The 26,643-nt window shown below is 35.8% G+C and overlaps 1 protein-coding gene across 1 annotated transcript in view; it reads right to left on the bottom strand.

Annotated features, from left to right (window-relative positions):
* The window catches only part of ADAMTSL3 (ADAMTS like 3), a 616,185-nt gene that overhangs the window by 127,979 nt on the left and 461,563 nt on the right, over positions 1–26,643 (bottom strand). The window contains exon 14 of the mRNA XM_044660156.1: positions 4,541–4,830. Within this exon, the coding sequence (XP_044516091.1) occupies positions 4,541–4,830 (290 nt within the window). The remainder of the gene's footprint in view (positions 1–4,540; positions 4,831–26,643) is intronic.

The raw sequence follows: 26,643 nt of genomic DNA on the forward strand, positions 1-26,643 counted from the left end.
AGGTCCATGAGCCAGTTCATGTGGAATTGGTCCCAGACTCCTAAGGAGGCTACGCCCATCGTCTGGATGGGTACTTATTAGCTGAGGGAACTTATTTGAGGTGAGGTGAGGACACCTAAGCTGAGACACAGGCTTTCTCCTATGCAGCTGAGGACATTTTGTGGGGTCCCTAAGAAGATGTAGAGTCTAAACTGAGGGGACCATTTATGCAACGAGTAGATAAAGGAGGCAGAAGGCAGTGTGCAGGGAAAAGCAAACCAGTCAGTTTGACTAGAAAAGAGAAAATGTGTGAAGAGGATACAAGATCTGGTCACATGGATGGGAGCCATATTGTGGAGGGATTTAAAGATTAGGCTGATGATTTAATATTATGACCTTCATGCAACCGATATCAAGGATCTGGGGGGAGACAGGTCAACTGTGATAGCTGTGTCAAAAACAGAATGGAAGAGAATGATAAAAAGAGCAAAAATTGATATTTGGACATAGTGGCAGACTAGGGAGAGAACTTGTCTTCCGCTTTGTAGTGCCCACTCTAGGACCATTCACATGAACCTATTACCCACAGAGTAATAGTAATCATCTAAAGTCAACTATTTCCTGAAGGTAATGTTTTGTAGATTAGAGTCCCTCAACTTATTCTTATGTAGCTGATTTACAATAATAATAGCTAATAGTTATATAGCACTTTAAGTTTGCAAAGTATTACATAGAGAAAATCTCAAATATATATATATATACATATATATATATATATAATCTCATTTTAGCATAATAACAATTCTGGGAGGTGTGATTATTATCCTCTCTTTACAGAAGAAGAAACTGAGGCAGGAGTTAAGTAATTTGTTCTAGCTTATCCAGGTAATAAGCATTTGAGTCAAGATGTGAACTTAGATTTTCACAAATTCCAGGCTCAGTGTTCTAGCCACTAACTCTACCTAGCTGCCTCTAAAGCAGGGAAAACTTTAAAAATCACTCATATAACTATATGGAGAGACACTTAGATGTGATTTTAAAAATCACTCATATAAACATATGGAGAGACACTTGGATGTGATTTTTTAAACAGATTCATTTCAAAGTAGAAATCTGGTTAAGCGGTGAAAGGTGAATTACTCAGAACTGGGAAGTTCTGACTTAATTCATTGAAAGATATAGGGGTATAGGAGATAAAAGAAATAGGAGGTTGAGGAGAAAAGAGTTAGAAAGGAACTTGAGAAATGAAGATGGAAAAAATAGAAGATTGGAAAGAGTTTGTTTAGAGCAGTTTCAAGTAACGAATAAGAGTGGACAAGTAGGGAGCAGCAAGGAGGCTCAGTGAATAGACTGCCAGGACTCGAGTTGGGAAGACTTGGATTCATATCTGATCTTAGATACTTCCTAGCTGTGTGACTTTGGGCAAATCATTTAACCTCATATGCCTAGCTGTTGCCCTTCTGTTTTTGAATTGTTACTGTCTTTGGTAAGAGTTTAAAATAAAAAAAGGTGGACAACTCTCAGAAGATTTCAGCGACATGATTCCGAATTGGTGAAGCTTCTCAGAAGTACAAGTTCCCCTTTCCTGCCCCCTCTGATCTAAGAAGGAAATGCAGAAGGGGAAAAACAAATAGTTAAGCTGCTCTATAGGAAGAACCCGTTAGTTATGGTTTTCTTTGGCCAGAGTCAATCTAAGCTGTTTTATGTGAGTTCTGTTCTGATTGGCAACACTTGAGTCTAAGTGAGGAATTGCTGGGTGGTCTTGATCTTTAACAGATAAGATAGCCAGGCTGATAAGCTTTGCAATTCTCTGGCTTAAAATGACATGCTGTTTAGTCACATAAAGGGATGTATGTTTCTAAATGCCCTTTTATTTTAAGTTTAAAGAAATGACTAGTGTTTAAATAAAATTCAGCAGAGAAAAGAGTAAGAGAATATGTCCAGCAAAAGACAAACAGTTTTGTCAAGTGCAGATATTCTTGAATGGATTAATGACATCAAAGTTTATAATCCATACGGAAGTAGCCCCAAGCATGTGCATTTTTGTTCTTCATGTGTTTTCTTGCCAATTTCCTCAAACTATATATCTAGGTTTCTCCACAGATACTGAGTAACTAGGTGAATATGACTCAGGTGTATATGTGGATTGTGATACATATTATTTTTTATTTATTTTAACATATGAATGTCTATGTTGTTATTTACCCCTTATTGTTAAGTAAATAATTATATTTAAGATCTGGCCAAGATCTAGGGACCTATGGGATGGTAGGAGCAATCTAACTTTTCACTTTCTGATCAGTGAGAGTATTAACCCCTTTAAGAATTTGCAGTAGCAAGAAGCAGTTAACTAAACTGTGGCATGCCGATAAAATGCAATAATGCAACCAAGACCTACAAATTTGAGAAACAGAAAGAAATCTTGAAATATCTTTACAAAATGACACAAAGAGAAAAAGGCAGAATCAATTGGGCTATACTTAATTATCATAATTTACATATAAATTTTGAATAGTATAAATTTTAATACTTGTGACCCCTTGATAGGATTAATTATTTGCACTAAATGGGACAGTTTCTGGGCATGTTTGATGTATATAAGTGGTGAAGCAAAGTTATACACTTGCTTAATTAATTAATCAATCAATTGCTTTCCTGAAATGTCATTATTATACTCTGCTCTCTATTAACCAGGTTTTTTTGACAACCTATTTCTTAAAGAGCATGTGCTTTTTACTTTATAAAAAAATGTTTTAAATACATTTGAACAGATCAGAGTTAAGCTATGATACTTTTTGCAGAGGTGTTTTTATTTGAATAGTTTCTTGACTTATGAATTTTGAATTCTATCTTTCAATTTTTTTGAAAACCTTCATTTTGTGACAGTTCCCTTTTCTAGTACTGATCAACAGTGTCTTCCTCTTTATTTTTCTATTTCAATGGTAAATTTCATTGAGCTATGAATCACTATTTATTGAAGCTTAGCAGAATTACTTCGTTACTCAGATGGAGCCATGATTTCATAAGTGAGGGCATCCTCTTCACTCAATGCTCCCCATCTTTACACGCTATTTCATTCTATGCAATTCTTTTCCATGTTTTTCCATAAATTCTTCATCAAGGACCTACTCAATACCATGGAGGTCTCTGCATAGTACTTTTCTTAATATTAATTACAATAGTGATATTTAGAGAACACTACTATTTACAAGGTTCTTTCCTTTTGAAGGCACTAATGTGTCATTGTGCCCATCTGTTATTTCTCATTCTAGGTCCATGAATGGCACAGCTGAAGAGAACAAAGTCTTCCTTGGTGGAGTAATATCTCTTGCTTATTACATTTTAAGATATTTCTGTTAAAAGGTATTGTATTGTATAACGTTCATAGAGGCAAAATGGGTTGTGAATATAGGAGGAAAAGCCTAACAAACCTTTAATTTAAAAATATTGTCATAACCCAGATGAAATTCAGCTGATGGCCATATGCATCCTTGCAAGGTACAGATTTAACTCTCCTGGTTTATTTGTTCTAGAACTGAAAACAGAATATGTTTGGTTCCTTAATCATTGCAGGAATATGAGTAGAAAGATAGTGCTAACTTGTGGTTACCACACGAACATAAAAAACTTACTCAAACTTTTAAATATGTCAGTGCTGAAAAGAGTAAATAATTTACCCATCATCAATTTTGCTGAAATGCACATATATGAAGGATGACAGACTTAGTGGTTAAAACAAAATCTCAAAGATACCAGGCAAAGATTGACTTTTTAAAAATTCTGAATTTATATTCATTATTTTTCTCCTTATGAAATATGACTTTGATGCATGAATATTAAGAGTAGAAAATTATATTTCTCTCAGAAAGACTTTTTACTGCACCTACCAACCATATTTAGATTAAAGTCCTCTGCTTTTCAGAAGGAAGGTTATGAAACCTACATACTACTCAAAATTCAAAACAATGAAGATGAAAGTCAATCTTGGAGGATGACCTTGTAGTACTACATTAAAATGCTTTTTTGGAAAAATAGGTTTTTCTGCATCCAATCAGACCACTTAAGGAATGTATAAAAATCAAGGGCCAGATTACTAGATATCTAAGGTACCTTCTCTTTTTTATCAGGCTACAAAATCCACCTTTGACCCACCCACCTTTTCCAAGGTGGTCCCAAGTCAATTCCCTCATTTTACAAAGGAAGAAATTTTAGTGCAGAAAGAGGACTTGATTTACCAAGCTCACAGAAAGGCAGAGTCAAGAGCCACATTTCCAAGGGACTTTACTCTTTTTCCCATTTTCTTTCTACCTTCCCACATAGGCACTACCTACTCCTTCTGACCACGCTGTTAGGCTTAGAGAATGTAGACATCTTTCTCTCTGTACTACCTTCTGAGAATAAGAGATTTGCCAGATGGAGCATACTAATTATCTCTTAGGTCATCTGTGTGGCTTCTTTCAATACCTTTCTAATTTATGGAACTGGAGTAGCCAAGTAATTTTTCATATGTCTTTGTCTACCCAAGAAACAAACACCAAAGAAAAAGAAAAGGGTCAAATACCTCCCAAACATGTAGCCGAGCAAGGAGTAAAACCAACATACTCCCAATCATAAATTGTTTCACTGTCCTTTTCATGCCAAGAGAAATCCAGCCCACGTACAGCAGGGATATCATCACATGCTTCAAGGAGGCAAGGTCTCTCTGTGAATGGCTTAGGACCTTCGCACTCTTCCTCAGGCAGCTCTGTTTCTGTCTGAGTGAATGTAAGCAGGACTCGACACTTGACCTCTCGGACTTGGACACCTGGACCACAGGTGGTGCTGCAGGCTGACCATGGCTCAGGAATATACCTACAAAACCAAGAGGTATGCCAAAAAAAAAAAGAGAAGCAAACAGACATTAAATCAAGACATATAGGAAAAGCAATAAAATGCCTTTAATATACAGAAGAAGGAAAAACAGCCAGCTTCATTTAATGGACTTCCTCTCAACTTGCCTTGCCAATGACTTGCTATATTTAACCACTGAACTGACATCACATTAGCAGCAGGGCTGTTTGGAAGGAGTATTTTCCATCAGAGAAAATAGCCATTTGATTAGTGAAGCTCTGTTTTATGGCCCTTTAAAATAAATCTTTATGAAGCTTTACTCTAAGATTTAATAATAATAGACAGTAATATAGGACTTTTCTTCTCTCCACCTTCTAACTTCCTCCAAACCTCAGTTCTTTCTACAAGAAACCTTTCTCAGTCCTCTTTAAATCTTAGCACCCTAGTTCTATGATTATCTTGTTTACTCCATATATATCCTGTGTGTATCTCATCCATATATTATCTCCCTCTTTGAGAACAACAGTGATTATTTTTATCTTTATTGCATCCCCAGTGCTTATTTAGCACAATTCCTGACACATAGTAGGCATTTAATTAATGCTTGTTGACTGATATGTTTTCACAGAGAAAAAAGAATTAAAAAACCATTTTAATAAAATATTCTGAGAATTAAAATTTAAGTGATGGTGAAAGGTATCTTTTTTTCCCTTGTAAGCAGACAAAGGTGTAAATCCTCTTTAAAAATGGTTACATAGGGGGCAACTGGGTAGCTCAGTGGATTGAGAGTCAGGCCTAGAGACAGGAGGTCCTAGGTTCAAATCTGACCTCAGACACTTCCCAGCTGTGTGACCCTGGGCAAGTCACCTAACTCCCATTGCCTAGCCCTTATTGCTCTTTTGCCTTGGAACCAATACACCGTATTAATCCTAAGGCAGAAGGTAAAGGTTTTTATTAAAACAAAAGAAATAGTTATATATTCTTTCTGAATAAATTATTTGTTATCTTATCCAGATTTTCCCTCTCAAATCTCAGAGGCAATGAATTTTTTAAATGGACAGAATAGGTAGAATTAATCTATTTTACAAAGCACCAATATACACTTAAGCTGGTCATCATAGTAGTTGAAAATCCATAGTAATAGGATAATAGAAGTGTGCTTCAGAGAGGTCACTCAGTCTAGCTGCTACTACATTGGTGCCAAAGAAATAAACATCAAAGAAAAATAATTATATAAAGTAGCCTGGAATATGGGAACATGAGAGGAAGAGAGAACTGAGGGGAGGAGGAAATGGAATCTTAAGACTTAAAAGATCAACAGTCAAAACAGGTTTTTTTTGGAAAACAATCACTGAACAAACGGTAGAGAAGACACAAGTTTAGCTATTGGTAGATATTATTTATTGTTACTTTGGGCTAAAATGAGGCAAAGCCAAAAGCACTGGCCTGGGAATAAGGACACTAGGGTGCTAGTCTTGTCTCTACCCCTTGGTAACTTTGTGAGTTTGGGCAAGTCATGTCAATTCTTCAAACTTCATTTGTAGTAAGACTTGGGGATACAAAGACAAAGAATGAAACATTTCTTATTTTCAAGGAGTTCATTCCTAATGAGAGACACAATATGTATGCATATAAGCAGATACAGAATAAATGCAAGGTAATTAGGGGAGAAGGAAGGGAGGGCAGCTAGAAGGTCCAGTGGATAGAGGGTCAAGCCTGGAACTAGGAAAACTCATCTTCTTGAATTCAAATCTGACTTTAGACACTTACTAGCTGTTTGCCCCTGGGTGAGTCACTTAACCCTACTTGTCTCAGATTCCTCATCTATAAAACAATCTGGAGAAGGAAATTGTAGACCATTCATGTGTCTTTGCCAAGGAAATCCCAAATGGGGTCATGAAGAGTCGGACGTGACTAAGAAACAACTGAACAAAAATAGAGGGAGGATGACAGCAGTTAAGAAATGAGAAAAGGTAGATTGAGAGCCAATTCTAGAGAAAGGAGGTCCTGGATTCCAATCTGACCTCAGACACTTCCTAGCTGTGTGATCTTGGTCAAATTACTCAACCCCTGTTGTCTAGCTCTTATTGTTCTGTCTTTGAATCAATACAAGATTGTACACAATACAAATACTGATTCCAAGACAGAGGGTAAGGGTTTAAAATAATCAAGAAATGCTTCATGTAGAAAGCAGTTCTAGAATTGTATTTTAAAGGATGAGTAGAATTTTATGAGTGGAATGAGAGAAGAGAGTGCATTCCAAGCATGGGGGTTAGGGGCAGCCAGGGCAAAGGCAGTGAGATGGGAGATTGCATATTGGGTTTGAGGAACCCAGAGAAGACCAGTTTGAGGACAGCAAAATTACAGAACATCAGGGTATGAAGCAGGAACCTTGTAAATGAGGGGATTTATGTCAGAAGGGCAGTCATATATAATGAAGTTAAAAAGACAGATTGTAACCAGGTCTTGAAGAGCTTTAAAAGCAAAAATAGGAGTTTATAGTTTTCTTAAAAACAACAGGAAACTACTGGAATTCACTGAAGAGGAGAGTAATATAGTCAGATCTGAGTTTAAGGAAAATAAAAAAATAAAATAAAATCTCCTCCAAGAGATGGTTGTGCCTTCCTATTCCTCTCAGCCTCTGTGAGGGAGCTCGTACCTCTCCTAGAATAATCTTGCTTAGAGACACAGTTTAGGTACAGGGTAACATCATAGGCAATATCTTCTATAAGCCCACGTGAAGGTGGACTGTGCATGCGCCCTATAGTGCATTACCTGAGCTCGAGGTTCTTAATCTCTTCTGTGTCACTCAGTCATTAATTTTTTAGTAGGGTGGTGAAGCCTATGGACTCCTTCTCAGAATAATGTGTACATTTTTTAAAAATTCATAAATGAAGGAAGTGCTAAATTTCAGTTAGAGGTCAGTGAAACTAAAGATGCAATTTCATAGACTCCCTGAAATCCATCAATAGACCACATGGGGTGTCCCTGGATCCTAGGTTAAGAGCCTTAGCCTTCCTTAGCTAGGTGTAGGCCCATACCCCCTTCAAGAGTTCTCTTTCCCACGCCATGCCAATGCTTTCCTTTTGTCAGCCATGGTACCAGTGAACCAGAAATGAGGACTCCAGAATCTTCCTGGTCCCTTCTAAGTTCCCTTCTAAATCTGGTTCAAAGAAGACTTGCTCCTAGGGAATTTTCTAGCATTACCTTATTATTATTATTGGTCTATTGGTCACTTAACTCAACAAATGACCTACTGTTTGAGAAAAAGGCCTGAGTGGCCATGTCTATTGGCTCAGTTTGGAGAATCTTGTCAAGTTCTTCCTAGAATTTCACTGTTTCTTCACCCTCAATAACAGATGTTGGCACAGGAACTGAAAATACCTTCATGGTGGTCTTTTTTTAAGTCCATTCATCATGCTCTCTGCCTAACAAGATGATCAAGTGTCCCGTTAAATGATATTTCATGTTCCTTTTGGCAACAAACTTCTTTGTTTGCCTTGCCCAGAAATGTCTTTAAGCCATCCTTCCACTTGGCGGTGACTTCTTTATGTCTTCGGGTTTCATTTATAGCAAGAACATCAATACAATACATCAATTCCTTTCACACTGGTCAAAGAACTTATATTTAGTGTAGCCCATTTATATACATGTGTATAGACAACCAGAAAAATTAAATTGTTTTTTGTTTTGTTTTAAAGACTGATCTCATCTCACCCAGGCTTTGAAGCACAAGGTCTACTCACAGGTCTCATCTCACTTGGATTGGCATGGGAGTTTTAAAAATCTGCTCTGTTTTTGACCTGATCCAGATTTTTTCCCTTCATACATAGCCTGGCAAGCTTCTGTTCCCGGGAGTTTAAAATCTTGGTTTCAAGTAGACATTTGATCAGCTATAGACTACTCTGCAGCTCAGAATTTCCAAGATCAAGAGATTCACAAATCTCAGTTTCCATGGTAGCAAAGATTACCAGTGTGTGCCACCCTACCAATCTGTGTTATTCTCAGAATTCTTTCCCCTTTTCTGCCATACCCCTTTTGCTTTGGAAATCCAAGGAGACAATACAGAATTATTGTGTGTTATAGTGTGTTATAGTGATGGAAGCACTGTAAAAAAGAGTGGACAGGGTATTAACTTTGGATTCAAAAGACCTGGATTTAAATCCTCCCTCTACTTATTGCCTGTGTAACCTAAGGTAAATCACTTAATACGTTTATGACTTAGTTTCCTCATCTGTAAAATAAAGGTTTTGGAAGAGATTGTCTCTAGTATCCTTTCCAACTCTGAATCTTGTGATTGTGAGTTTTGCTTTTAATTTTTCTTTGTTTCATGAATTCTCAAGACCAAAAAATATATCCCCTAATGGCTAACCTATTGGCCATGACCCTTTTCTATATTTAAGTAGGCTTGCCCTTAATATGTATGCTTAGTTCATCATCAAATATATACTTGAAGTTTCCCAGCTTGATAGAATCTTCTAGAAATTGTGCTTCACAATTCTAGACTTAGAGAATTCAGGATCACCTCCACAGTCCAACAAAACACCAGAATATGAATTTTGTGATAGACCTAATGAATTACATTAAATAGCTCAGCTTTTAGAGATTGAAAAAAACAACTGACTTTCTACTCTTACGGTTAAGTGAAAGAAATTAAGGATAGACACCATCTCTGGTAATGTGATGCAATGGAAAGAATGCTAGACTTGAAGTCAGTGGACCTGAGTTTAAATACTAACTCTGACACTTAATATCTATGGGATCTTTGGAAAATCACTTCCCCAGTTTCTTCATGTATAAAATGAAGAGGATGTTTTCTAAGATTTCTTCCAGCTCTAATCTATGATCTTAGATAGTTTTAAGAATCTGACTGCTCTTCCTTTTGGCATTATCTCAAGGTGTAAACTAATATTTAATTACCTTTTGGATGTTTGAAATGGGACTTGGGGTAGAACACAAGGTAGAACCTTGCCCTTTGCCTTGTCTTCAAAGTGAATACTAGATGGAATGATTGGGAGTTTCAGCAAGGCAAATTATAGATCTTCATAAGGAAAAACTTCCTAATATTTAGGTCTATGCCAAAGTGAACTAAATTGTCTTGGGAATTACTTGGTTCTTCATTACTTTTAAGCTGAGGCTGAAGGGTATGTTGTAAAAGGAAATTTTGTTCAAATATAGGTGGATTAGGTAGCCCCTTCGGTCCCTTCTAACATGGAGACTGAGAAGCTCTAATTTACTAGATCTCAGGAAAATGTTTCAGGGTGCATTTCAGGATGGACAGACTGAAAGAATAGCTTTTTTTAAAGTCAAAGAGTTCATATCTCATTTCAAATTTGTGGTCCCCAAAGATGTGCATTAGTGGGACTAAAAAATCTGACTTTGTGTTACAAATAGAACAGGACCCTCTTTTGCAAAACTGAATTTGTCCCTTGGAAAAGAATGAGTGAACAATACCTCCAATGACATTGAGATGGCAGAGCATAGCAGGAAGAAAATACAATATTTCCTGTAACCCTAATCAGGGAATTGTTGAAGAATTTACAAGAAAAATGACAAAATATGTGACTTGAGTAGGTGTAACTTTAAGACCTAGGTCTTTTACTGTCTTCCCTTTGATCTTAAAACAGCACTTATTTAGTTTAGGAATTCAGCTCACCAGGTGCCCTATTGGTCATTGCCTAGGAAAATTCCAAGAGTATCAACCCACAAAATATCTGAGGTATAGAAGACTTGTTAACAATAGTATGAGAGATGGGATTATGTATAAAATCCAAACAAAATACTGATTTTCATCCATAAGAAAATTTAAGTCAGTGTGGGATGGGGGAAAGAATACTAATCAGAGTGAGAAGGGTTCAAATCCCAACTATTTATTTTCTGGATGACTTTCGATAAAATCACTAAACTTCCTTTGGCCTTACTTTCCTCATTTATAAAATGGGGACAACATGCTTATAACTAAAATTCCTAGTTTCAACATTCACTGTGCTTCTGATCTCAGTCTTTACCAGCCACAGATTCTTAATCTAGAAATTAAAGAATTAATGCTACTGCATAGGGTTATTGAGAAGGGGAAAAATCACTTTGTAAACTTTGAAGCATCATCCTTATTATATAATTCCTTAGTATAAGTTAATTCTTTTTTGTCAGTCTATGTAATTTGTGAAGTAATTCTCTGAATTTTTGGAGTTAAAAAATTCCTAAAGCTACTCTCCTAATGGTTTACACAGGCCTAAAAAAAAGTGGCCTGTTTTGGTTCAAGTGTGATAGCAGCATACCAGAAATTAGACCTGTTGTTGCATATAGCCAAATGAATTCTTTGCAGCATCCAAAAATAATTTATGGTGCATTCTTCTGAAGCCTTTTATTCCTTGGTTTGGAAGAAAAAGCTGAAGTGTACCACAGATTTATTAATAAACTCAAAAATCATAAGCAGTTTTCTTTGACTTATAGCAGACATATACTGGAATTAGGGCTTCCTATTTAACACTGGTATCTGCTTTCAAATCCCAAATGGCAAAATGAAAAAAAATTACAAACTGACATTTAAAAGTCCCAACTGTATAAACTGGTAATTTACTACTATTACTGTCACCAAGCTACAACTGAATATGATATTCTTTGCCTTTATAGTGAGATGGGGCAAGGATTCCTTTAAGTAATATTTCCATAAATTTTTTTAAAAAAACTATATTTGAGAATATTATCTTGCTCTATTGCCTAATGTCATTCAGAAAATTCCAATGGAATTCCAGGAAAATGTCTGTCTCTGTAGACAAAAATTTTTTTTACTCTCTTTTGTTAGAAAATGAAAATTATGTAATACAATCTATTTCCCTTTTTAGCCCATCAAAAACCTCAGTCAAATTCAGGGCCTAATTATGATAATCAAATTATCTATCCTATGTGTAGCCTCTACTCTTTCTGTTTTCTTTATGTAGACCCTCTCCTGTCTCTATCCTTAATTTTTCTACCTTTATAATATTTAAAACTAATTAACAGCCTCAAATGCTTTTGATAGAAGATGGAATAAAATGTTAAGTAAATAAAAATCACAGCAAAACAAGTGACTCTTAATGGAGGTGGCTTTGGCACCATAACTTTTGGTCTAGACTTGTGGTTTTTATCAATGTGGGGCTTTTGGGGGGTTACCATCTCACACTACTGACTCACGCTGAATTTAGAATCTGCTAAAACCCCAGATTTCTTTCACAGAGATTGTTAGTTATCTATATAGTTCAACCTTTAGTGTTACAGATAACGTAAAGCAAGATAGTGGGAGAAAAAGTGCTGTACCCTCATAGCTAATTAGAAACAGAGTAACTTCAGTAACTTTTTTGCAGTTAAAACATGTTTTAAATAAATGATTTTCCTGTGAATGCCAGCCATGATTCCTTTCTAAGTTTCATCCATTCCATACTATTTCCCCAATTCTACTCAGTAGGATAGGTGCCAAGAAGCTTGTTTCACTCCCCACTCTGAGCATATGCTTCTCCTGCTAGCCATCTAGCCCTCTTTCACCTCAATCCTAAGACTGCTCTGATTTGAATCTGTATTTCATTCTCCTTAAGCCCTTCTTTGCTTCTATTCCAAGGCAGGTAGGCTTTTATCTTCTCCTTTCTATCTTTTTCTTGGTGGTCAGAATACTTTTCATTCTGTAAATTTATTCTTCTTGGCCCTGATACAATTATCCCTTCCCCCTAACGAGTAGATTTTCTATATGTAAAAGGTCAATAGAAACAACATCTGCTTCCTTCTCTCTTATTTCAAAGAGCGATAAAATGAAGATGATGATTTAGAAGTAGAAAGAGGATTTAACCTATTGACCACATAGCAACAAAGGGACATTTTTTTATTCCTGTTCTTGCTTAAACTTGTGCTTTCAGCTTTCTCATGGGGCCAAGACCACCCAACTTAGAGACCTTCCTCTGATTAAGTCAGATAAAGCACAACGGAATGTCAGAGTATAAAGGGGGATGTTACTGATCACAGAATCTCAGGACTTGGGACATCAGAGTTATTGAATCCACTTAAAGAGAACTCTCCTACATAATACCTATAATAATGGTTAGCATTTATATAAAACTATGTGCCAGGCACTGTGCTGAGTTCTTTACATATATTGTGTATTATAAAAATATTTATATACACATATTATATGCATAGTATGTATTTATAATTATGTATATATGTATGTATATTACCAAATATCATCATATTTGATCCTTACAGCAATCCTGGGAAGTAGGTTCACTAATCTGATTTTTCCAAATAAAGAAACTAAGGTAAACAGAGATTAAATGATTTGCCCAGGGTCTGATGGGTCAGATTTGAACCTAGATCTGTCTGACTCTTAGCCCAGGATTTTATCTAATAAGTCACCTAACTGCTCTCTAACGACTGATTATAATCTTGGCTGGGAGATGAGGGATTAGGTAACTCACCATCTTCTTAGGTAAACTATCCTCTTTTGGGGGAGCTTTTAGAAAGTTTTTGCTTAGACTGAGAATAAGTTTACATTTCTGAAGCTTTCATTCATTACTCCTAGCTTTGTTCTCCAGGTCTTTGCAGAACACAAGAGTAATCCTTCTACCCAACAGTCCTTCACATACTTGAAGTCCCTTCTCTCTCTATGACCCATGCCCATTCTTTCTCCTCTACTCTAAGCTACATATTCTTTACTTTCTCACTGTTTGCTCATAATATGTTGTCTCAAAACCTTTCACCAGCTTGAGTTTTCCCACTTCCATGCCTTGGCTCATACATGATTTCCTCTGAATGTATCATTATCAATTTTTTTAGTGATCTTGCTAAAATAAGGAGCCCACAACTGAACAGAATGCTTCAGTCACAGGTGTGGTAAAAGAAGGACAGAATATACTTGGACAGTAAATTTTCCTATCCTGGGCCTTTCTTAAAGCAGCTGAACATTATGTGGGCTTTTTCTGGATCATCATCTCACACAACTGATTCACAGTGACCAAAGAATCCACTAAAATTCCGAATTTCTTTCACAAATATTATTGGTTATATATAATCCAACCTTTTAGCTTTGCAGATAATGAAAGTAAGATGCTGAGAGATAAAGTGTAGTACCCAGGGTTACAGAGCTAGTTAGTAACAGAACCCAAATGAGACCCCAAGTCTCCATACCAGAACCCCATGGTCCTTATACTACACTTTGTTGCCTCCCTTGTGGTTGTTCATTACAAACGTCAACAGAAAAAGAAATTAATACTTTGATGGTGGAAATAAAGTAATAAGATGATATAAGACTATTTTGATCATTCCTAGCTATATTCGCCAACAAGAATATGAAGGGTAAAGACAGATGTCCATCTTAACAGGAGTGGCTATGAAGAAGAAAGTCAAGGACTGGATTTAAAAAAATTAAGCAAAGGAGAAAGAAAGGGTTGAATTAGTAAAGGCTTCCCAAATGTATCTCTTTCAACAACAAAAATGTTAACATTATTTCACATTAATATAGCACTTTCCTTAGAAAACATATGGTATATTGCACGATGATGATGATGATGATGATGACCATTTAAAATATAAGGAACATAAGCTAGGCATAAGTAGGTAAAGTATGATCAAAATACACTAATAATTTAATGGGTTGAATGAAGACTCAGGTATCCCAGTGATATTCTGCTTGTAACCTATATGCCCCTAATATTATCTTGGAGGATTAAACTAGAAAGAATACGGCCTTTGAAAGGAAGGTATACATTGTGTGACATCTGTTGTTTTACTTTGAGAATAAAAAAACCTTTCCTTAATCCCTCCCACTCAACTCCATGGTGCAGGTTACCATAGCCTTTACTTTGCTTTCTGCGTCTGGGAAGAGGTGGCAAACGGCAGAACCTACCCAGGTGAGAAAGTTATGCTCTAATTCCAAGGCTTGGCTTGTGCAGTGAACATCAAGTATTGGGAAGAGGGGACCAGGATGAGGTGGTGACAGATTTCCTTTTCAGTCCTCAAATGTAAATACCATCTGAGCAATCCATGTGTTCCAGGGGTTGCCAGAAAAGGGGAGTAACTTTCTGCAAGCCATCTGTCTATTCTGTAGGTAATCAAAGTGTAAAAAGACACATTTCTGATTTTTTTAGAATTCATAATGTAAACTCCAGCCACCATTTTAGCAATATAAAGATAAAGTTCTGAAAAAGAAGTCGTAAACACAAATTTCAACAGAGACGGTGAAATTAACAACTCTAGCTTCTAATCAAAACCTCAAAGGAGTTCAAGTTTTTGTTTTATGTTATGACACACATAGAATCTATATCAGACTGCTTTCCATCTCAGGGAGAGAGGCGAGATTAGAGGGAAGGAGTGTGAGAATTTGACTCATATTTTAAAAAAATTACTTTGTTCATGTAATTGAGAAAAACATAGATACCAAAAACTAAATTCTGTTCTAAAGGAAGACAGATGTATATCTATGAAGCTTCATCCTGATATAGAATATTTATGAAGCATCTCTTGAACCTCTCAAGAAACATGCCTTTGTTCTCCTGTGGCACTCTTGTACTTGTCACATTCTAACTGACACAGTTATTTGTGGACATATATTATCTCCACTATTAGACTATCTGTTCCATGAGTTGGGAGTCTAAATCTTATTTATCTTTGATTTTGCCGCAACATATAAAAAAATATGTAAATGAATGAGTGTGAGCAAATGGAATATTCTTTATGCGCTCTTTAGGACAGACAACAATTTTTTTGTGACTCACTTTAAGTTATAATTATAATGTAAATATCACTAACCATAACATTAAACTATTATTACTCTCAAAAAGTATAATATGCTTATCTAGAAAGAAAACAGATTACAGAAAATGCTAGTTTTAGTCTTTTACTTTACAGCTAAAGAGATACTATGGCCTGAAGATTTCCCCCTTCAATCATTCCCTCTGTTTTTGTAATCTTCAACTTCTAGTGGCCTTCAAATATGACCAAGGCTTTACTGTCCTTAAAATGCCTTCACAAGACCCCATCATTCCCTCTGGCTATAGAAACTATGTGATTTATCCCAAGTCACACTATTGGCTGGAGACAGAGCTAGGACTTGACACTTGCCTTCTAGGAATTTGGATTATGTAACTTTAACATGTTTTTTATTTTCTTCTTTCACCATATCCTTTCCTAACTCCAAAAAAAAAGCAACAAAAAGTAGTGATAAGAGGGGGGGAAAAGAACACTGGTATAGGAAGAAGACTTTTTGATATAGCTTCCCCAATTGCTGGCTGATTGAATACCATTCAGAGCACAATGATACAGGATATTTTATTATTTCCTTAAAGTATTAGAATCCACAGAATATTTGGATCTTTTAGTCCTCTGATCAATTCCAAAGTCCCAAATGGCTACACGGGAATGGAAAATTGAGCCTGAAACAGAGCTTAAAATCCAAGGATGAAAACACAAAACTCAGAAATTGATGTTGCTCATATTTCTTGAAACTAAATGCACTTTCCAAGGCCAATGCATTTGGTTTCTTGTAAAAAGAAAATCTTTCTTGAGTTCCAATGAATCACTGATACCAAGGCTGTTAAGAAGGGATGTGGGAATCTAAGATTGGCCCTAAAAATTTGAAGTAGTAAAGTGTTCACCTGGTGGTCAAGTAACTCTTCTAAATTATCAGGTGACACTTAAATTATGTCTTCATGAACTATGAATATCATCATCATACTAAATCTGATGGGTTCTGTTTCTGGACCTCCTCTTTCTTGGCCTCTTAGACATTTGATAATCCCTCCTACCAGTTACCTCCTTCTGCTCTAACTTCAGTGGCATTGCACTCTCTGAATTATTTCTCTAAATGTTTCCTCTTTGTCTCCTTTGCTGCCCTTGCCTCCTCTTTTCAACTATTAGTCAGGGCTCTGTTCTTAGCCTTTTCCTTTCTCTTTCTCTTTCTCTTGGCAATTTCATTCTTTCCCATGGATCACCTATATGTATCTGATCCCCAAACCACATCTATAGCTTGAGCCTCTTCTGACCTCCCAATCCATATACCCAACCATAACCTATCTGAAAGTGATTTTATTATATTTGCCCATCTGTTCCTCTTTCAAGTTTCACAAGACAGTCAGTACTATCTATCCAGCAGTTATGTGGCACAATGGATAGAACACTGGGCCTGGAGTCAGGAAGACCTGAATTCAAATATGGCCTCAGACTCTTATTAACTGTGTGACTATGGGCAAGTTTGCCTCAGTTTCCTCATCTGTAAAATGAACTGGAGAATGAAATGGCAAACCACTCCAGTATCTTTGCCAAGAAAACCCCAAATGGGTCATGAGAAGTTGGATATGACTGAAACACCTGAACAGCAACCAACATCCATCTAGCCTCCCACATTCAAAATTTTAAGATTATCTTTGGGAATTTCATCATTTTTACCATTAAGATCTAGTTCTCAAGTCTGATCAGTTCCACTCCTGAGATATCTCTTTTCATCTCTTCTCCATTCCTATGACCACTTTTGCAATAGTTTAAACCAGTGATTGGCAAACTTTTTAAAGAGGGGGCCAAAGGAAAGGAAATGTTTATCTGTCAGTCAGTTTCTAAGGCAACTCTTTTGAATTTTCATTGTATTGTATCCTACTCATTGTATTAGTCAGATTAGGAATAATGTCGCGGGCTGGATAGAACATTTCAGGGGGCTACATCTGGCCCTGCAGCCGTAGTTTGCCCATCTCTGGTTTAAACCATTTTCCCATTTCTACTCATTTCCCACTCAAATTCAACCTCTATACCAACGACAGACCAATCTTCCTCATCTTTGGATCTGGACACATGACTTCTCTTTTCAAATCTCCCACTTTTCTTTACAAAATAAATTTCAAACTTTTTGCCTTGAGTTCAAGGCCCTTCACAATTTCATAGGATCATACTCAAAGACTTAAATCTGGAAGGGGAATTGGAAATTATCTAGTTTAGCCTTTTCATCCTAGGGATAAGGAAACTGATTGACAAAGAGATTCACTGATTTACCTAGGATCATATTAACATTTAAGTTTCTAGGATACAACTTTTAATACAGTTCTTACTAATTCTGTCCCAAATTTTAACTGCTTCATAATATATGATGCTCTATCTTTCCAACTTCATCTGTTTTAATCAAACTAGACTTTCCCCCTAACATAATCTATGGTTTTGTGTCTTTATGCTTTTGTTTCTATTGTCTCCTGGGTCTAGAATACCCTTCCTATCTCTCTTTTCACAGGCTAAATCCTACCCATTCATTAAAGTCTAACTCAAATGTCACTTTTCCCATAAAATCTACCTTTATGCCTTTTGTCAGTAACTCCCTTTCTCCTTAAACCTCACATAATCTTTCTTTTCTGTACCACTATGATACACTATATTTTTGTATGTGTATATGTAGCATATTTTTCTAGTTTTGTGTCTTCTCTTTTCATTGAATTTAAGTTCTATGAAAAGGCAGTTTTATCTAAACTTTATATCTCTCTGGTGCCCAGCACAATGTTCTGCAAACAAGAGATTTTAAATAAATGTTTATTGAATCTAATAAAAGATGTACCCTAAGTAACATAGTTGTTCACTTAATTATCTGTTAAGAGCTCCCAATACAGTTCAACACATATTTCCTGAGTGTCTACTATAAGGGCAATATTATGCCAGATCTGGAAATACAAAGGAAAACCCCTATATTCTCTCAAAAACCCTATATTCTCAAAGGGATTATTTGCTACCAGGGTGGGAGGGAATAAAATGAGGATACAACATGTACACAACTAATTAAAAACAATATAATATAAAGAAGAAAGAAATACTAGCAAACAGGAAAGATTGCATTAGTAGGTGGTATCTCGGCTGTGCTTTGGAGGAATTCTATAAGCCAGAAGTGAGGAGGGAGTACATTCGAAAATCCTATATAAAAGTAGGCAGGTAGGGGATGGAATATCATGTATGGGGAAAAGCTATTAGGTTACTTTAACTGGAACAGAGTTTGCATGAAATGGAAAATTATGAACTAATACTTGGAAAGGTAGATGGAAGGCTTTTATACCAGGCTGTTTGTATTTTATCCTTTGGGTGAAGAGGGAGCCAATGAAGATATTTGAGTAGGGAGGACAGGATCAGATTTTTATTTTAAGAATATCCATTTGGCAAGTGGGCAAAGGATAGGCTAAAAAGGAAAGGGATTAGAGATGGGGAGATCAACAAGGTGGCTACTTTGTAGTCCAGGTGAGAAATGGTGAGCTACCCGATTTGGCAACAGATTGAATATGGAGGTTGAGCAAAAGAGAAGAATCAAAGGTTGCTTGGCTAAAATGATAGTAATGCTAACTAAAATGGCAAAGTCTGGAGGAGGGACAGATTTGGGGAAGACTATAATGAGTTCTATTTTAGATGTGTTACTATATATATAGTAACACATCTAAAATAGATATATGTAAATATATATGTACACACACATACATATATGTGTGTGTGTGTGTGTGTGTGTGGCTTATAGGTAGATAAATATAGGTAAGTAAAGATGTCCAAAAGGCATAATATGGGGTTAGAGTTCAACAGAGATTAGAAACAAGCAGGACAGTTTTACATATACATATATTTTTTGTCAAATAATGTCTTCTTTAGGGTAGGGAGTGGAAGGAGGAAGGGAAGAAGGTATCTGGGAATTTTAATGAAACTAACAAATAAATTAATTCTTTAAAAAAACCAAAGAGCTTAGGGATTTGGGAGTGGTCTTCATAATAATGATAAATGAACTCATGGTAGCAAACAAAACAGTATAGAAAGTGAAGAGAGCTTAAGACAGAGCCTCTTCCAAAGTATTTCACATTTATGATATGAGAGAGTGGAGTGTGTATATATGGCAGACTCCCAGGAAAGTTATATTATCCCTTTTTTATGACCAGAATTCATAAAAAGTCTTCCTTTCCATTCCCACTGCCACCTCCCACCCCTCTAGCTCAGGCCCTTGCCACCTCTCACCTCAGTCTCATTATGCTCAATTCAATGATCTTACCACCTCATCATATATTTCCTCTTTCCTTTTCTATTCATGAGAACTGGCATCAGAGAAAGACAAAGATATTTTGGTGATGGAAGTAAAATTTAAAAATAAGCTGAGAAAGGAATTTAGTGGGGAGCTCTAGTCATACCCAGGAAATAGGAACTAGGAAGGATTTACATCCCAATATAAATGAATAAAAAAGAGAGGACAAAGAGAAGAGTCATGAGCTAGGCAGGAAAAAAAAATCAAGGTAATATAATCTGAGCTGAACTAAAGAAAGGCTCCTAAAACACTTATCTCCTAATTATAATAATCCATATTTGATAGCACTTTATTCCTATTATTCTTCTACAAACCTGAATCAAACTGGTTTTCTTACTGTGTCTCTAGCATGCCTTCCACTTCCCAGTTTGACACTTTTAATCTAGATATTCTGTTCACTGGAAAGACCTCTCATTTTTACCTCTCTAAATCTGTAATACTAAATTAAAAATAAAAAACTTGGAATGTAGGCTCAAGTAGTTAATGGGGCATATGTCTTCATATGTATGAGTAACAATGGTTATAACTGTTGTTATGTTGGTCCTGCTGCCATCTTCTACATTACACTGTTGGATTTCTGATTTTTGAGCTGTATTTCTGCCTTGTTTTACTTAAACTGCTCTCTACTGGAATGCTTAGTTAAATTTCTATTCATCTCAAATCAAATGTCATTCTTCAAAAGCTATCAAGATCTCCTTCTCCAGTAACAATCACATCCCTCTAGCCACACATAGACTTTTGTTTGGGGCCTTTTAAATGTTTTTATCAGGTCATACTGAGTATTAGGAATACCTGTCTTCATGTCTTATCATTCTATTAGACTATATGCTCCTTAAGATTTGAGACAATTTTGAATGCCTACCAAAAATACCATATTTCACTTTCTTCTTCTCTTCTCCCTTTTTGCTTGTTTGAGATCTCCTCCAAAAATGACTGACATGGAAAAAAAATTACATGACTGAACACATAAAATCTGTATCAGATTGCTTACCATAACAGGGAGGGGAAAAGGGTAGGAGGGAAAGAATTTAGAGCTTAAAATTTTAAAGAAATGAATGTTTAAAAACTGTTTTCACATGTAATTGGAGGAAAATAAAGTAGTATTATAACAATAAAAAGAATGAAAGAAAGAAAAGAATAGGGAAAATCTAAAATCTCTAACTTCCCAATGGCTGGTAGAATGCTTCATGCAAACTGTGGCAGGTCCTTAGTGTTTGCTCTTGTTGTTAAGTCATAAATAATTATGAACAAAGATGAGCCATATCAGAACTATAAATAGTGTTACAAAACAATTCTATCAGGAAGTAGAGACCTAAGCTTTGACCCACAGATGCCAAATCTGGGCATATCCATACCTAGGAGGTCAAAGACAAAAAGGTGCCCTATACACCAAAATATGCAAACAATACATTTTGTAGTAACAAATGACTGGAAGCAATGTAGATATCCACCTATTTAGGAATGATTAAACTAACTGTGGTACATGAATGTAATGGAATATGGCATAAGAAATGCTGAAGAGTATAGAGGATTATATGTGAACTGAGAGGAGGGAAGCAATAAGAACCAGAAAAACAATATATATAGTGACAATAATATGAAAGGAAGAAAAAAACAAATTGTGATAACCAAGTCTAGCTCCAGAAAAAAGAGGAGAAAACACCTGCCTCTCTTCTTTACCTGGGTTAGTGACTATGAACGTGGAATATTATACACATTATAAAAGTAAGCAGATGTGTTGGTTGGTTTGTTGAACTATTTTTTTCTTTTTTTATTCTTTGTTATAAAGGATGACTCACTAGGTAGGCAGGGAAAGTAATATATTCAGAAATGAAGGTTATCTAAAAATGTATCAATGAAATTTCTTAAAAGAAAAAAATAAGGAAAGTCCAACTGTAAAGTGAAGAATTTCTGGGATCCAAGGCATCTGAGGCTAGTAATGAAAAGGCTATGGTGAACAGGTGACTACTACGATCAGCAGATATGTGAGATTGTTTTCACTTCTGAAAGCTAAGGATTAAAAGCTGTGACAAACTCAAAGAAAGGTGAGGTGAAATGAATTTAATTATTGGACAAGCAAATTAGATTCTAGCAGTCAGCCCATTCTCAAGAATCTAAGGGGTCAGTCCAGAGGAGAGAAGAGGATGCCAAAGCAGAGAACTGAGGTATGAAGCAGGAAGTCAGGAAGAACATGGGTCATAAATGAATATAGAGCAGGATGGAAAAGAAGGCTGAAATGCTGCCTAGGGAATTCTATGAAGCAACCAACTCTCATGATGGAGTTTGCAAAGGGAGCCAGATATTGAAGGCTCCAAGGGGGTCTCTTGGCCTCCTCAACTCTGGAATTAAAAGAAACCCACCAGGGCTAAGCCCTCATGTGGGTTCTGAAAAGACGTATTTTACCAATAGAAAATTACACAGAACTGTAGTTAAATTAGAAATGGATATATTAAATGGATTAGGGAAGAATAATCCAAAGGATTGTGAAGTATTCAAATCAGAAGACTGACTTGACCCTTGGATGCAACATTTACTAGCTATGTATTAATGGGTAACTTACTAAGCCTCTCTGAAACTCAGTTTCTTCTTCTGCAAAATAAGTGAGATTATTTTTCCACTAACTATCTCATAACATTTTCAGGAATTTTTCAAACTGTAAAATACAAGCTTGAATATAATTTTTCATTGTTATACAGTTCTTGAGAAAAATGACCAGAAACATCCTGGTTACAAATCCCTGAAATATCATACTTCAACTTGGTTTTAACAAATTAAATAGCCACAAATGGAAAAGGCTTAAGTGTCAAGTTTGAGAAAACATACCAAGCATTTTAAATTTATATAATTTCTTTGGCCCTTTGATGAAAAAAAAGAGAAAAGGTAAGGAGAAAAGGGAAGATGGCAATAGTGATGTAAAACCTTGCTGAAGTCTTGAGAATCCCAGAGAAACTCAGACGGCTCCAGGGAGGAACTTTTAAAATGATGATGCGTATCAACTGTCATCACATTCCACAACTGAAAACTCAAAAGGCCAAACCTACATTTTTCTTGGCTTAGCTTGACAAGCTGTAATTTTTTATTTTCCTAATAAAAAAAATGTCTTTTGAACATTCACCCTCTATGTAAATTCAGAACCCCAGCCATGGTAGACCACAGAGGCTGAAATATTTATCTTCCACAAACTGGTTTGGCATGCCTGTGTTTAGGGGTTTTGAAACACAGCTACACTTATTCCCTTATTCATTATCAACTAACACGCAGCTCAGAGCCACAGAAGACAGTTGTAATAAAAGGATGAACTAGAAGCTGAGATATGTTGTGGTTTTGTTTGGAAAACTAGGAAATGAATAAAGTCAAACGTTGTGGCAGCCTCCCAAGGAAACTGTAAACCCCACAGCAACCAAAAATGGGCCAGAGACTGTTAGGCAACATGAATTACAAAAGGAAAATCAAATACACGCCAGTATGGTTGAGATGCTACAATTGTGGGAGAGAAACAGTTCTATACTCTACGTGGTTGCTCATGCTCAGAGCAACCCTGTCTTCTCATTCGACAACGACGACAATGATGATGATGATGATGATGATGATGATGACAATGATGATAAAAGAAAGCATATACATATCACAGAAGAGTTTCCAAAGTACTATATATATATAATTTGATTCTTATAACAATCCTTCTTTGTAGGTGCTATTACTATCTCCATGTGAGAAATGAGAAAACTGAGACACAAAGAGGCTAAGTTATTTGTCCAGTCACAAAGCTAGTAAATTTTAGGTTTCCTAATTCCACATCCAGCACTCTATCCACTGTGCCACCTAGATGCCTCAGGGGGAGAAGTACAGTTTCTTCCTTCTAATGACTAGATACCATAATAAGATCATTAGATTTGAGACAAGAGAAGGTCTTAGAGCTCATATAGTCCAATTCCCTTACTTCACTGATGAAGGAACTGAGGCTTTGAAAAGCTGAATGGTTTGAACAAAGCCACATAGATGATGAATGGCAGAGGAGTTATTTCAACCCAGATTCACCCAAATCCAATGCTTTTCCCACTGTATTACATGGCTTTCAAACAAAGATGCTGAATCTTTTAAGTACCAAAGAGAATGCATGCTATTGTAGGCTACCTTCAACTTATATACATAACTTGGGATTTTATATATATATATATATGTACATATATATAATATACATATATATTTATTATATGTCCATATATNATGCCTCAGGGGGAGAAGTACAGTTTCTTCCTTCTAATGACTAGATACCATAATAAGATCATTAGATTTGAGACAAGAGAAGGTCTTAGAGCTCATATAGTCCAATTCCCTTACTTCACTGATGAAGGAACTGAGGCTTTGAAAAGCTGAATGGTTTGAACAAAGCCACATAGATGATGAATGGCAGAGGAGTTATTTCAACCCAGATTCACCCAAATCCAATGCTTTTCCCACTGTATTACATGGCTTTCAAACAAAGATGCTGAATCTTTTAAGTACCAAAGAGAATGCATGCTATTGTAGGCTACCTTCAACTTATATACATAACTTGGGATTTTATATATATATATATATGTACATATATATAATATACATATATTTATTATATGTCCATATATTATATATATATTATATCTACATATTTGTTATATATTTATATAGTACTACTGTATAAGAAAAGAAGAAAGAAGTCAAGAAATTTTAGGTGATTTTCAAAAGAAAAATCCTAAAAGGTTAAGCAGTACCAAGGGCACAAAAACCTCAGTCAGATCATAATTTTAATACTTATTTAAAATTTTTAAATTATATTTTTTTTCCAGATTACATATAGATGCAATTATTAATAACTGTTTTCTTATATTTTGCAAATCATGTTCTCTCCTCTCCTTCTCTTCTCTGCTTCCCTGAGATGGCAGGTAATGTTTGTGTCAGTATAGATAGCAAGTAATATTTGGGATAGTCTATTCAATTTAGGAGGTTTGAAGTAAAGGATTAATATAGTAGGTAAAAGAAATAAAATAGAGATAGAAATAAAATATTATTTTTGTCTTTTTTAACACTGAGTATATTAATTGCAATGCATTTTGTAACTGAATAATCCTCTTTGTAAAATCCCTGTCTTTCCATGAAAACAAAGATCAATATTTTTAGTACTAATATTTTACTAATGTTGTGGAATGGTGGCAAAACATGGAATACAACAATATCTGGAAAAAAATTAATGGTTATTGCACATTAGAGAATGGAAAGATGTGGGAAGTGTCACTGGAACTTGTGAACAGAAGTAGTAGGTGTTATCGATGAATTGTATAAGAAGAAAAGAAGACAGATTTGTCATGTGGCAAAGATAAGAGTGACAGGTGGATTGAAAGAGTGCTGTATTGATACCCTCTTGAGGTCAGAATAAGCTAGAGAAAAGCCTCTAGCTTATTGGAGGAATCCCCGTGGCCAACTAAAGGAGAGGACAAGAGTTATACAATATGAGCAAGCATGGGAGGATGGGCTTCAATCAGAATTTTTAGGGGGAACTTCTAAATCTGTGAGATTCCAATTTCTCTTGAATATGAGTAACCAAACAAAGAGAAGATTGTGGAATCCTAAGAGCTAGAAGGAATTTTCAAGGGAATTATTTCAACCTTCCACATATCAGCAGTCCGTACTTGCAATTCAACAGACCTCTCTCCATGTGATAAGACATCCTATAACTGAACAGTATTAGATACTGTTAGAAAATTTTCTTATATTTTTCTGAAATCTCTCTCTTTGGAAGTTTTGACAACATATCTTAATGCTTCCCTCAAAGAGGAAAACCCCCTTTTGTGCTTGACAGCCCTTCAAAGGGCAATGTATTTCATATGGGGAAAATGAGTATGAAGGCAAACATAGTATCCTAGAGGCAGAAAGACCTACTTATCGAAGTTGAAGAAATAGTTCATCCTCCATGTGACAGAATCAAGGTTAAAAATAATCCTGACAGGTTGAAACCACAGGCTGAAATTAGTGAAATGAAAATGAACAACAATAAATATAAGTTTTATATTTAGGGTTTTTAAAAAATCAATTATATAAATATAAGATGGAAGAAACTGGCTGTGGCAGAAGATCATGTGGAAAAGACTTTGGGATTTTAGCTGACAACAAGTTAAACACAAATTGTTAGGGCTATGTGGTAATTAAAAGAGTTAATCCAATTTAAACAACATGAATAACTTTAATGTTTAGATGTTGGAAATAGTAATCTCTCTATACTTGGTGTTGATGAGACCACATCTAAGAGCTATGTCCAATCTTTCCATTTAAAATGCTAAACCATACTCATGCCATTTTAAGAGGGGCATTAAAATAGTTGGGGACTTCCCCAGGACTTTCAATGATCTCAAGCAACAACTTGAATTTTTTAAAATACTAATATACTTCTGGTTATATCACATCATTAAACATCACAGTTTCCAAAGAATAAAAATCATCGGTGACCCAAAGGAGAATTTTTTGAATGCAAGTAGAAGTCTACATTATCAAACTAATTCCTTTTGGCCAAACATCCTAGTCTGCCATGATCTTTTATGCAACCTAGTTCTATCATCTGACAGGTTAGCTATTGCTTCTACCTTTGGGTTGTCTGAAAAATGTGAAAGACATGTAACCTATGTCTTCAATCCAATTTAATGATTGTTAGCTAGGTTGCTCAGTGGATAGCACACCCAGGACTTATTAACTCTGTGACCCTGGGCAAATTACTTAACCATGGTTGCTTCAGTTTCCACATCTATAAAATGAGCTAGAGAAGG

This window comes from Gracilinanus agilis, chromosome 2 (assembly GCF_016433145.1).
Source record: "Gracilinanus agilis isolate LMUSP501 chromosome 2, AgileGrace, whole genome shotgun sequence".
In the NCBI taxonomy this organism is placed as follows: Eukaryota; Metazoa; Chordata; class Mammalia; order Didelphimorphia; family Didelphidae; genus Gracilinanus; species Gracilinanus agilis.